The 13,712-nt window shown below is 40.5% G+C and overlaps 1 protein-coding gene across 5 annotated transcripts in view; it reads right to left on the bottom strand.

Annotated features, from left to right (window-relative positions):
• Positions 1 to 2,024: 2,024 nt before the first annotated feature.
• Positions 2,025 to 13,712, bottom strand: part of CERS5 (ceramide synthase 5) — a 30,815-nt gene continuing 19,127 nt past the window's right edge. For 2 of the 5 annotated variants that reach the window (XM_045554948.1, XM_045554946.1), the window contains exons 2-9: positions 13,251 to 13,356; positions 11,789 to 11,846; positions 9,407 to 9,457; positions 8,592 to 8,684; positions 6,505 to 6,633; positions 6,291 to 6,397; positions 5,371 to 5,527; positions 2,025 to 2,918 (exon numbers count right to left, since the gene is read on the bottom strand). In XM_045554948.1, the coding sequence (XP_045410904.1) occupies positions 2,769 to 2,918; positions 5,371 to 5,527; positions 6,291 to 6,397; positions 6,505 to 6,633; positions 8,592 to 8,684; positions 9,407 to 9,457; positions 11,789 to 11,846; positions 13,251 to 13,330 (825 nt within the window). In that variant the 5' untranslated portion in view covers positions 13,331 to 13,356 and the 3' untranslated portion in view covers positions 2,025 to 2,768. Of the gene's footprint in view, positions 2,919 to 4,251; positions 4,361 to 5,370; positions 5,528 to 6,290; positions 6,398 to 6,504; positions 6,634 to 8,591; positions 8,685 to 9,406; positions 9,458 to 11,788; positions 11,847 to 12,510; positions 12,642 to 13,250; positions 13,418 to 13,712 lie in introns of those variants that run through there. The other 3 variants (XM_045554945.1, XM_045554944.1, XM_045554947.1) reach the window with 3 other exon arrangements.

Raw genomic sequence — 13,712 nt, 5'->3', positions numbered from 1 at the left:
TTATGTTTTAGGGTGGTTTGTTACATAGTAATAGATAAGCATAACACTCATTTATGGAATGGAACAGTAATCCCTACTTTTATGGAAGTGTTTTAAAGTTTAGTTATTGATATATGTGAAGTCACTTTCTAAGCAGTAAAGCACAATACAGACATAAGTTACTTTTCAATAAATAATAAAGTTAAAACCCTTATATAGTAAACAGAAGGGGTAATGCCTTGTTTCTTTTAACAAATACTCCTAGTTCTATGGTAGGGATGATGTGAGTCGGTATCTAACCTATGCTACACCAATTTGAGTCCTTCCTCTCAGGCATGAAACCTTCCCATGGCCAGCTACCAAATTGGCATTATGACAATCTTGCTGTGCTGGTAACACCTTCCAGCTCTGTATTCAACCCCCACCCCCCCCCACCAGGACCCTATCTCTCATTCCACTCCAACCATATACACACAGTTCCTTCTCAGAACAGGATCCTGGTCCTGTAACTGATCCTCATCTCAATTTACTCATCCAAGGGAAACTATAATCAGTCTGTGCCTCTGGCTAAATGTTTCTTCAACATCTGTTCTTCCTCACTATAAAGTCTTGGGAAGTGGTAGTATAGATAGTATAGTGGTTACTATTGTGTATAGTGATAGGACAGTGGTCTGGCTCAGAGGCACACGCCTGTAATCCTAGCACTCTGGGAGGCCGAGGCGGGAGGATCCCTTGAGGTCAGGAGTTTGAGATCAGCCTGAGCAAAAGCAAGACCCTGTCTCGACTAAAAATAGAAAAATTAGCTGGTCGTGGTGCGTGCCCATAATCCCAGCTACTCAGGAGGCTGAGGCAGGAGGATGGCTTGAGCCCAGGGGTTTGAGGTTGCTGTAAAGCTAGGATGACACCATAGCACTCTAGCCCTGGCAACAGAGTGAGCTTCTATCTCAAAACAAAAAACAAAAATATCACCAAACAAAACAAGAATAGAGACAGTGGATTCTCTTTTTGCCTCATCTTTAGCATATGTGTTTAATACAGTGTCTGGCATGTATAATAGCTATATATTTGCTATTTTTTAATTATTATACCACTTGGTTGCATCTTTTGTTAGATTAACTGGGCCAGCCAACCCAGTTTGTATTAACAAGGCAATCTGTCAAATTTCAAAAGGCAAAATACACATGTCATCTGACTTTCAAAAGCATTTTCATTCTTATTTCATAGTGATTAGTCTATTCAACAATATGGCAAGTTGAGGAACTAAATGTAAGGACCTGCCTTGCCTGACTTTTAGCCTTCCTGATTACCTCTGACTAAATGATTACTTAGCACTTAATTTTCCTATGCCCCACAATTGTCTTTTTAAAATCCAGTCTTTTGGTAAAGTAAGTTTAATAGGGTCAATATCCCTACAATGTCAATGAACATCAATTGAGTATGTGATTCTTAGAATACTAACCTATTTCTTTCAATTTTCATCCATCTCCCTGACATGAGGCTCTCTGTATGTCATAATGTACGTACGAGCACTTGGAAATATTCTGATAATATGAATGAATATTCACTAAATGGAAAATTATTCTGGGAGATGAATACTATACTTGGTAATTTTGCCAAGCTTTAAATAGAGAAAAATTTGTATTAGGACTACTGCTTCTCCATGGGCTAAAAGAGAAAACAGAAAACAACTGCTCAGACTCATTTATCACAACCTTAAAGTATTAATTGGCAATCTCTGGATTGAATAAAATGAAAATACAGATATCTAACTAAAGGTGACTTAACTTTTCAACCAAAGCCTTTGTTGGTTTCACTGTATACATCTTTTAATCTGCTCAGTATTGTTCTTGTGATCCACTAAATATGTTTACTTTTTCTTAAAACATAAAGCCCTAAAATGTAGGCATTCTGGCTGACTCTTCCCACCATGAAGAGAGGAAAAAATTTGGTGTCCAGGCCCTCTTGAATCAGACCTGAAAAACCTAATTATTAGCTTATGGATTCAGGGAACTGGGGACAGAGTCACTAAAGAGGTTGAGACAATAGAGGAGGGTTGAAGCACTTTTATTCACAGAAGAGTAAACAATATATAAAACCATTAACAGCTCACCCAGTGGCTGTTGTCCTCCTCCAGCCCTTGGCTCACCCTCTCCCACACTCCCCCCTCCCTGCGTACCATTGAGTAAAAAGCAGGGTATCAGCAGCTATCCCTGTCACTATCAGGTGATAGGAAGAGGATCTAGTGAGGGCCACAGCAATCCTGGCCATCCATCACAGTTCTGTTTCTTTACAACTTCATCTTGTGAAATATTCCAGCTCTGAAAGAGGACCAGTGCAGGAACTAGGAGCTGAACTTGGCAGCTCCATTCAGACGGTCCGGGAGTCTCAAGAGCCATGGGCAAAAAGGAAGGGGATAGTCTGGAGCCAGCATAATTCAAGATGCAGCCAACAAATCTGGGATTGACGTGGGTTCAAAGGCAAGGCCTAATGGCCCCAGTCCAGAATTGTGCCCCAACTCAGGCAATGAAACTCATGCCTATGCACAAACGCACATGCATAAGCACACACACAAACACACACACAGCAAATAACATTACTGAAAGGATCTGGAGGCTATTAAATATAAAATGGCAGCGTTTTTTAAAAAAGTGAAAATATTTGCTTCTTTGAGTCTCCTCAGTGCCTGTAGTCCCCCAGTCACAGGAGAGTAGATGTTGGGAGACCCAAGATGAGTATGTTGCCAGTGGCCCTGTAAGTCCATGTATGCTTAAGTCCCCATACCAACCACCTTACTCTTCAGCCCAGTAGCTGCCTCCCATGTGACCATTTACCCAATTGGCACCATTGCTGGAGCTACTGTCACAGGGGCTTTTTGTGCAGGTGGTCCCATCTTCTTCTTCTGAGCTGCTTTCCACATCACTGCGATCATCCTTAGATACCTGGGTGGGATGGGACCAAAGGCAGGAAAGTGAGGACAGAACTTTTTTAGAGAGAATTATAAGACAGACTAAGCTCAAAGAGTCCATGTTTGGGCACTGTTCCCAATCTGGTCTACTTTCTGGTGACAGCTTACTCAAAGTATTATCTGGACCATGGCTACTATTGTATGTATCTTTTGCCTACTCTCTGGCTTTTTTCTCTTGTCATCTCTGATTCTCTTCTCTATGGAACAGAAGCTGCTTTGGTAGAGGGGTGTATCTTTGAGGACCAGCCTAAGAGAACTAATATCATTCACTAAGACCTGACTGCATTAGGTTTGAGGGAAACTTTAGACACCCTTTGTCTTCTACCTCAAATAGGGAAGGCTGACACAAATAATACCTGTGACTGTCAGCAGTGTGTCTAACTTGGTGGTTGTAGACACTGCATTTATTCATATTTGTTATCCTGAGTTTTGCTTTATCCCCAAAGCTAATCTATAACAGGCCCTTTTTAAAGCAGTTTACTATACCTGAACTCAATTCCCACTACCCACCCTATGACACTGTTTCCCAATCTTTTCCCCTTTCCCAATAGCAAGATCACTTGTGAAACTTCAGCATCCCTAAGATGCACAGTTATGGTGAAAACAAAAATGGATGAGAAAAGAATCCCAGTCCCAATCATGTTACCATCTGTGAATCTTTACCTATTGAGAGCTATTTTGTTTTGTATTTTCAAATGAAGTGTTTGAATTAGAGCAGTGTTTTACACTCTAAATTATCCTGCGTATCAAGCATAGTATTTCAAATTCTTTACCATGGACCATAAAAGTAAAGGACTGAAACCTAGTTCAGACTTCTGACCTCCAGAACTGAAGGATAATAAATGTGTGTGTATGTTGTGTTTTTAAAGTAATGGAATAAAGGGAGTGAACAGGAACAAAGCTATAATAGATGCAGGCAGGGAGGCAGCATTTGCTTTGGATTAGCTGTTTGGATTTGTACTGGATAGCTCTTCTGTAGTTTATTATAGCTGTCGACCTCTGAACTCAGATGACTAATTGATTACCTGATCTTTAGGAAATTTCCACCAGAGGGAAGAGTGTCTCTAGATTCGAGGTGAAGGGAGACACAAAAGAAAAAAAAGAAAAGAAAAAAGTAGACTCAACTCTTGCCTCAATTTAGGAAAAGAATCTGGCAATTCAAGGCCAGTCAACAATAGCCCTGTAAGTTCAGGATAGAGGGCATGCTCTGAGACAAACACAGCGGAATAGAAAGGAGAGCAGGAAGGAAGAGAAATACCTTCAGACAGACATGCTTCACTGAATACTAGAAGAACAGATACACTTACATGCAAGAGATGAAACTGTCCAGCTCCTGCCAGGCACAGAAAAAGAGAAGGAGGTGAGAAAAGAGTGGAGAGTATAGAGTCTGGGTCTAATCCTTCCTGGATAGGTCACCTGTTCAGGAAAGAAAAGCAGGGAAGAACAGAGATGTCTAGTAGCTACAGGATGCACAGTAGGCACACTGAGCAAGTTCTGAAACCAATTGCAGCCATAAGAAACAATGACATAGGAGATCATAAATACTTAGGTTACACTCCATCACAGTTTGTCCTAGCATTAATACCTCCTCTAGCAGAGCCCTTCTCACTTGGGAATTTGTATTACTTTAGGCTGAAATCCCTAGCTCTTGGACTAATCACAGTCTGACTGTTTCAGAACTTATAAAATTCAATTATGAGTTTTTTTTTCTTTTTTTAAATTTGAGATAGGGTCTCACTATGTTGTCCAGCCTGGTCTCAAACTCCTGGGCTCAAGTGATCCTCCCATGTCAGCCTCTCAAGTAGGTGGGATTACAGGTAATTGTCACTGCACCCAACCAATTGTGAGTTTTATCATTAAATGGCACCTTTCTTTGGCTCTTGGTATAATAAGGACATTGGAAACACTACATACCCATTCACTTAGGACCCTTGCCTCATACAACAGTGGGGTGAAGAAGGTATTAGTTCCTTATGTAAATCAAACCTTGAATATCCCAGCATGGTCATCTTGGGGTGGCTTGTGAACTACCATACTGCTCCTAGACAACCTAACAATCTGTTTTACACAATTTATATCTTGGTGCTTTGCATATGATTTCCTTTAACAAAAAAAGGCTCCCATGTTAAAAACAAAAATATGAAATCCACTAATGTAGAAAGGATAGGAAAGGTTGAGGGCATCTCTAAACTCTTAACCCTACTCATTCTTTAACAAAAGCCATTCTTAAGGGACAGGAAAAAGGTAGATCCTTCTTCTTGCATCTAAGTTATGTCTTATAGGAAAGGCAAAAACTCCAGAGCCCTAGGCTTTTTGCTTGGCCTTCTTGTGTAGATGGGGCTCACCAGGCTGGATGGAGAGAGATCTGTTGAGTAATACCCATCTTCCTACACAGCCCAAAGAAAGAAGCCATCTTTCATCCTTACCTTTCCCCGCATCAAGGCTTTGAAAGCAATTCGTGCAATTAGATAGGACCAGATGACATGCAGAACCTGTAGGGTCAGAAGAAGGCCATTGAAGAGCCACCAGGAAGCATAGGGCCCGATCATCTCCCAACTCTCAAAGAGGGTCGTGTTCAGTATCCTAGAAGAGGGAGGCCAATAGTCAGATTGTGGAGTCAAAGCTAGGCGGACAGATGAAACTGAAGTTCCAGGGATATTCATCCATAATGAGAGAAGAACAAAGAAAGGGAGGAGCCTGTGGAGTTTTCTATCTTTAGGGACTGGGGAAGAGAGAGAAATCTTAGGAACTGATGGATTAAGTCACATTATTAATCACTTCAAATATGCAGAGTTTCACAAAATTGGGATGGCACTGATTTTCTCAGACTAAGCAGAATCTCCACCCCAGAGTCACTGACTTTGTACCATAAAGTAGTCAGTGTAGAACTGAAAGGGAGGGTGTGTGTGTGTGTGTGTGTGTGTGTGTGTGTGTGTGTGGGTGTGTGTGTGTGTGTGTGTGTGTGTGGGTGTGTGTGTGTTGATCAGGAATAGAGCAGGAACACAAACAAGAAAGATCCTGAGAATTCTATAAACAGTACAAAAGAAAGCAAAAGGATTACTTAGGCACAAAATGAGGACTGTTCCTCAGAGATGAGTCAGGAAAGCCACAAGCCAAGTGAGTTGGATACTGAGTCTAAATCAGACCTTGCTAGAAATATGGTGTAAGACAGCTGGGAGGTCCTGTGAAACAAAGTCCACAAGGGTCAACTTAGGCCAAGGAAAAAGCAGGGTTATAGGGTTCTTGGTGTTCTATTGGCAAAAATAGAATAGAATAGAAAAATTGAATTGGCAAAAAGGTATCATTAGCTACATAGCTACCACGGCTCTACAGCCCTAGCACTTACCAGAATGGATAGATTCCTAGACGAGTGACCATAAAAACAGCACTGAATATCACAAAAAGGGTGTCACAGAGCCGCTGATACTTGGCATAATTTGCCAGCTTGGCTGCCTGAAGAAAGGAAGATAAGAATTGAGTTGGGAACAAAGTCAGTTCTCACATAGGAAGAAAAGGGGAGAAAAAGAGGAATGATGAAGACAGAGGGGTTGGGTTTTTACCTCCAGCAAGAAGTCTGAGGCGTCATGTAGACACATGATCAGAGTTCCCACTCGAACCATGTTGTTGATGTAGGAGAAGGTGATAAGCCCAATGGTGACCAAGTGATGCATAAACATGATCAGGAAGTCCTAGGAAGGAATGAAAATAGAAGAGGCAAGTAAAGGCAAGGCCACAGAAATGCTAGCCAACTCAATAGCCTGCATTATTCTGAGGCTCTTACCCCACCCCTTATAGGTTCCATTCTGCTTAGGGCATTTAACCCAATATTACCTACATCAGTGACGGACCCATTATCTGTTAATATAGCTCAGAACACAGAAAAGAACAATTTCCTTTGGTAATTGCAGAATATATAGAGCATGGATGCTGAGCTGATACTTGGGAGTAATTTCTCAGTGGGCCTTAGATATCCCTGAGATTCTAAGACTCTTCTGCTTTAATGACAGAAATTTCAACCAAAGGGACCTAACAGAAAGGAGAGGTTTGTGGAAGAAGAGCAAAGCTAAATTCCAAACGTTTCAGAAAAATGCGTATTAGTTAAACCATTTTACTGCAAGCACTTTCTGCTTTCAGATTTAAGGCTCTGATTTCCGCTTGGGTTCAAATGCCAGGGTTAGACCTGGAGAAATCTCCAAATACTTGAGTTATCATATACATCTATTAAATACTTGTCAGCCCACTAAGGCACAAAGGGTGGGAGAAGGCAAGTGAATTTGAGTCAGAGAAACAAGGATGAAAATTCTATGCTCCCCACATACATACAATGGTATTAATGATGTTCTAGTTCTTTAGTTGGGTGATGGGTTCACAAGTATATAGTCTATTATGTTTTAAAACTTATATATGTATTTTAAACTTTTTAATATGTATCACTAAAATAAAATTTTAATAAGGTGATCTGTGTCTCCTGACTATAGGAGAGTGAAAGGCACTGGAATTGAGTATCAAGTTTCTACTTCAGATAACACTAACAACCCAGTTTAGTTTTAATCCATTCCCATAAATGCTAACCCTGTTTTTCCTGTTGACCCTTCTTTTCCTTACCAAAGATAACCCTGATTAGTGGCAGAGTAGGGGTAGAGCTGCTGGAACCACATTGTATCAGGTGGACACCAGTGAAAAGGTAAAGATTCTGTCCTTTCTGTCTGGTTATATAAAACTTTTTTTTTTTTTTTTTTTTTTTTTTTTGAGACAGAGTCTCACTCTGTTGCCCTGGCTAGAGTGAGTGCCGTGGCGTCAGCCTCGCTCACAGCAACCTCAAACTCCTGGGCTTAAGCGATCCTACTGCCTCAGCCTCCCGAGTAGCTGGGACTACAGGCATGCGCCACCATGCCCGGCTAATTTTTTCTATATATATTTTTAGTTGTCCAGATAGTTTATTTCTATTTTTTTTTTTTTAGTAGAGACGGGGTCTCGCTCAGGCTGGTCTCGAACTCCTGACCTCGAGTGATCCACCCGCCTCGGCCTCCCAGACGGCTAGGATTACAGGCGTGAGCCACCGCGCCCGGCCTGGTTATATAAAACTTAAGTCATTTCCAATTCTGTCACTATGTGGGTAAGTCAACTCAATTTTCTCAATCTTTGCTTCCTAAACAATAGCAGGAAGAAAGTAAACTAAATCATCTAAAACCCCTTCTATTTGACATTCTGTAAGTAAATGGGGTAATCAAAGGGAGAACAGAGAGAGAGCGAGCAAGGGTTCCTAATACCACATAAATACCAGATCAAGCTTTTCTGGAATCAAGTGTTCTTTCTGAATCAGACTTTGGTGTCTCCAAGTTCTGACTAGTTTCCTGACATTTAGAGGTGTAAGAACCTTGGAGAAGAATAAGGAAAAAGGTATGCTTCTTAGCTGGTTAACTGTTCTCATCCTAGGGCTTCCCTGAATATCTTAAATATACTTCATCACAGGTTAAGTTTCATTTATGAGAACATTACAATCAGCTAATAGTCCCATCAGACCAACTTTCTCTTTCGTTTGTGGTCCTAGTCAGGGAAGAGAATCCATCATCACAATGGCAGCAATGGAAAGTGGTAGAAAGGAAGATGCAACAAATTAGGGAACTGAGGGAGCCCATGTCCTTACCTTTCTTTTAATGTCTGTAAACTGAGAAAACATAAGAGACCAATAGAAGGCCAATTCCATGATATAATAGTAATAAAGCCCACGTGAGAGAGGCTGGAAGAGAGAAAAAAGTAGTTAGAATACCAGCTAGTCAAAGGTGCATTCCAACTCTGCAGGTTTCTCTGTCTTGGAGGACCAATACCCCAAATTATTAGGTATTTTTCCTTTCCCATTAATTATCTCCCAAGATCTGCAATAGTTAACAGACTTTGGATTGGTGTAGAGACTTAAACCTCTTCCCTCTGTATCTCTGCATACCATCGCCAGCTCTCATCTATTAGAGATAAGATAATACATACTGTAGCACAATCCAACCAGTATGTCTAGAATTGTAGGCAATTAGTGCTTTTCATGGGATGAAATACACAAAGGCCTTCGAGCCTTCCCTTCTTCTACCCCTTTAGCAGTTCCCTGACATTTTTCTAGTATAGATTAGAACCAAGATGTTCTTTAGGGGATTCCAAGTTGCCCTTGATACAAAAAGGACACCTGAACCAGAAAGCACCTCATTAAATGCCAGGAAACTGCTTTTCTCTCTAGCCCAATTAGGGTGAATATAATGGGGAACTTGGAACAAAAAGGTCACTGGGTTTCACTGCTATGGGGGCCTCAGAAATAGAAACCCTGAATATGTGACTCAGAGAGACTCAGCCCCTAAATCCTCAATACCAAGGAAATGTGCCATCTGTCCTGGGACTGGCATTGCACTCTCACCCACCCCATCTTATACCTTATGCACATACAAGGCACCTATCTTGAAACAATTCAGATCCTACCTGAAATGGATAGCCATGCCAGCACTGTCGGATGTCCCAGAACCAAGGTGACTAAAAGAAAACAGATAATCCAGGTCAGCCTTCAGGATTCTCACCTGGCTTCAGGATCTACCCTGTATAATCCCCCTTCTCACTTGGCTGGGGCAAGAGACAAGAAAGGGCTCCCTCTTAACAGGTTTTAGAGATCCCTAAGGGATGAATAAATGGCTAGATTTTTCTTCTACATTAAGAAAGTGTTATAAATAGAAAAACTATGCTTTGAGGTAAGTAAGAGCAGGGAGAGCTCTAGGATAGTTATAGGAAACATCACCACCTGGGATATATATATGGAGGCAGGAAGACAACGATTCTGTTTGATAACCAAGAGCAAGATCTCTGTGTCAGTTCAAAACTCAAAAGTAATCATCTCTAATGGAGTTACAATTATGTCTTTTAAGGACTTTGTTTCACTTATGCCATTGAATTTATTACCTTTATAATTGTTTTATTATCCTTTCAATGTCTATAGGATCTACAGTTACAAGCTCTTATTGATAATTCATATTTTCTTTTTTCTTGGGGTTTATCAATTTTAATCAGACTTTCAAAGTACCAACTTTTGGCATTATTAATTTTATCCATTGTCTAATGCCTATTTCATTATTTTCTGCTTATTCTTTATTATTTCTTTCCTTTAGCTTACTTTGTTCCTTTTCAAGATGCTCAAGTAGAAACTTTTACATCATTGACTTTAAGCCTTTCTTCTTGTCTAACGTAAACATTTAAGGCTATTAATTTCCCTGTAAGTATGCTTTAGCTGCATCCCAGAAATTTTGATATGTTGTATTTTCAGCATCATTTAATTCATAATATTTTCTAATTTCCCATGTGATTTATTTGATCCATGGGTTATTTAGAAGAGTTGTTTAACTTCCAAATATTTTCTATATATCTTATTGACTTCTAATTTAATTCCATTGTAGTCAGATCACACATTCTATAAGATTTCAATATTTTGAAATTACTGAGACTTATTTTATGGCACACCATAATCTATCTTAGTTGATGTTCCAGGCGTATTTGAAAATTATATGTATTCTTCAGCTGTTGGTGTAGTGTTCTATACATGTCAATAAGGTAAAGTTGGTTGACTCTGTTGTTAATATCTTTTACATCCTTAGCGATTTTTTTTTACGTCTAGTGATTTAGTCCATTACTGAGAGAAGAGCATTAAAATCTCTAACTATGGGCCAGGCATGGTAGCTCATACCTGTTATCTTAGTGCTTTGGGAGGCCAAGGAAGGATTGCTGGAGGCCAGGAGTTCTAATGCAGCTTGAACAACATAGGGAGGCCCTGTCTTTACAAAAAAATAGAAAAATCAGCTGGGCATGGTGGTGCATGCCTATAATCCCAGCTACTTGGGAGGCTGAGTCAGGAAGATCCCTTGAACCCAGAAGTTTGAGGTTGCAGAAAGCTATCATGATGCCCCTGTCCTCTAGTTTGGGCAACAAACCAAAAGACTATCTCCTCCCACTCCCCAAAACCAGACAAACAAAAATTTCCAACTGTGACTATGTATTTGTCTATTCCCTTCCTTCAGTCCTACCAGTTTTTGCTTCATCTATTTTGAAGACACAATTATATCATTTAGAGAAAAATAGTGTGAGACAGGGAAAAAAACATGAAATTAGGAGAATCAAAATGCCTGAAATTTTTCTTTTGACTATGACAACTGAAAAGCGAGAATAATACCTATTTTGCCCACTTCTTAAATAAATGAATTGGTTGATTGATTGAGACAGGGTCTCACTCTGGTACCCAGACTGCAGTGCAGTGGTGTGTGATCATAGCTGACTACAGCCTCAAACTCCTGGACTCAAGTGATCCTCTTGCCTCAGCCTCCTGAGTAGCTAGGACTACAGGTGCACACCACCATGCCTGGCTAATTTTTTTATTTTCTTGTAGAGACAGGATCTTGCTATGTTGCCTAGGCTGATCTTGAACTCTTGGCCTCAAAAATCCTCCCACCTCAACCTCCCAAAGTGCTGGGATTATAGGCATGAACCACTATGCCCAGCAGTTTCATCCACCTTAAAGTGCTATTGATTGCCTTGGAGGAACAGGATTTTTGTCAAGTACTTTGTAAGCTACTAAGTACTATGCTGATTTAATTATTACTATTATTATTAGCATTGTTTAGGGGAGAAATAGTAGAGTCATGAGGTTACTGAAGTCAGGCCCCAGACAGAAGACAATCTCTTAGCATATAAACCTGGGCTATGGTTATAACAAAGGAGGAAAACTTAGGGAAAAATAAAGGTCTAAAGGTATTTAACTCTTATCTCTAGAGATCTAGGCACAATTAGAATCCAATCAGAGGACCAGAGAAAGTTCAGACTCACCAACCAGAGAAATCTAATTCCATAGCAGAATATACATAAATAAAAAGTGAATCTCCACCTGGGTGAGCAAAGAGTAGAGGTTAGACAACTGTTTACTCAAACGAAGTCTTCGAGGTTAGGGAAGTCAAAATAGCAGATCTGGGGATAAGACAGTTACTGGTGAGAAACAGGCTAAATTCCCAGAATAGGGACAAATACTATTACCTAAAAAGCCAAAGACAGTCATCTTCCAGCGTCTGTGTAAAACAGATTTCCACAAATGTATACTGCTTTTAATCAACTTTTCTTCCCTATCAGACTCCCTGATGATAGTGCTCTATTTCTAGAGGATAATTAGTAAAAATTCGTGAAATGAAGTGTAGTATTTTCCAGAAGAGGGATGCTTCCCACAAAAATGTCAATTTACAGCAATCTAGTACTGTTTCTGTCAGGGTGTACAAGGGTATGCATATCTACATACCTAAGTGCAGTTATAGGAATTTATTCACAGTCTATTTGGGCAAGGGGGATAAAATGGAACCACACCTAGCTCGGTGGCAAGCATGTCCAAGAAACTCAGGGTGACCAGTCTTCCAGTTCTCTTTCTTCCTACCTATAGTAGACTGAGTTAGCCCTCCACATCCATCAACTGTTGCCCTAACAACAGAAGTGATTTCCAAAAAGTAAACCTCAGTCCAGTTGTATCCCCACCCTCCTCCTCATTCCCTCCCTTGGACACCTACATGCTTTCACAAAATTTAGTGAGCGTTGGGGGCTTGTCCTGATTCCTCCGATGGCGAAACCAGCATTGGATTTTTCGGACATCCCAGTCCAGTTGCTTTGATAGACCCTCCAGCCTTTTCTTATCAGGATACTGTAGGTGTATAACCAGAGTCAGAACACTCCTTTCTTCTCAAACCCATCATTAAATCTCTTTGACTAGCTCAGTGGCAAGGGATGATCACCACAGTGGCTCAAGTGATGTTTATCTTTCCAGGTTTTATCCCAAAGTCATTTTTAGTAAGAAATCCTATCTCGCACGTCAAGGACTTTTACTGCTAACATATACACATTTTTGTTTGGTCTTCTTCCTCCAGCCCAAGCTAGGTAAAAAAGTATATTAAAACCCAAACTGCAAAGACTATCAGTACCTTCCCCATCTTTATCACACAACTAGGTAATGACAGAAACTAAAGCAAGGAAAAACAAAACCAAGATATTATATGGCTCTGTCTAGGGAAAGAGGAGCAGAGGTGGCTGCTGGGCCTAAAACTCAAAGGTGTCTAAATTTGACATACGTAGGGACCCTGGCACAAAGGTTTTCCCTGAGGGGATAAATTCTCCATATAGCTATATGGACTACCCAACGTAAAAGATCATCCCATCCTGTTGTTATCCTTGGAGATAGGTGTTTTCTATCCTCCCTTGTCCCATGGAGCAATACCTCCAATGAATTTTCCTCTCTATTTCTTTGCCCACTTACCTTGGTAATAGATATGAACACCTTTTCAAGGATGGCATTGGGTTGGGCCTGATAAGGACCACTGTCCTCGATGCCAACATGGAGTGCACAAGGTTTGGCAATAAACCTGTAATGGAGAACACCCAAAAGCCAATTCTTTTTTTGTTTTTATTTATAATTGACATATAACAATTGTACATATTTGTGAGGTACAATGTGATTTTTTTTTTTGAGACAGAGTCTTACTCTGTTGCCTGGGCTAGAGTGCTGTGGCATCAGCCTAGCTCACAGCAACCTCAAACTCCTGGGCTTAAGCAATCCTTCTGCTTCAGCCTCCCAAGTAGCTGGGACTACAGCCATGTGCCACGATGCCCAGCTAATTTTTTTTCTATATATTTTTAGTTGTACAGCTAATTTCTTTCTGTTTTTTTAGTAGAGACAGGGTCTCACTCTTGCTTAGGCTGGTCTTGAACTCCTGAACTC

This window comes from Lemur catta, chromosome 6, assembly GCF_020740605.2.
Source record: "Lemur catta isolate mLemCat1 chromosome 6, mLemCat1.pri, whole genome shotgun sequence".
NCBI classification, from domain to species: domain Eukaryota; kingdom Metazoa; phylum Chordata; class Mammalia; order Primates; family Lemuridae; genus Lemur; species Lemur catta.
Note: the sequence above shows the minus strand (reverse complement) of the source record. Positions and strands in the feature narration are given on the sequence as shown.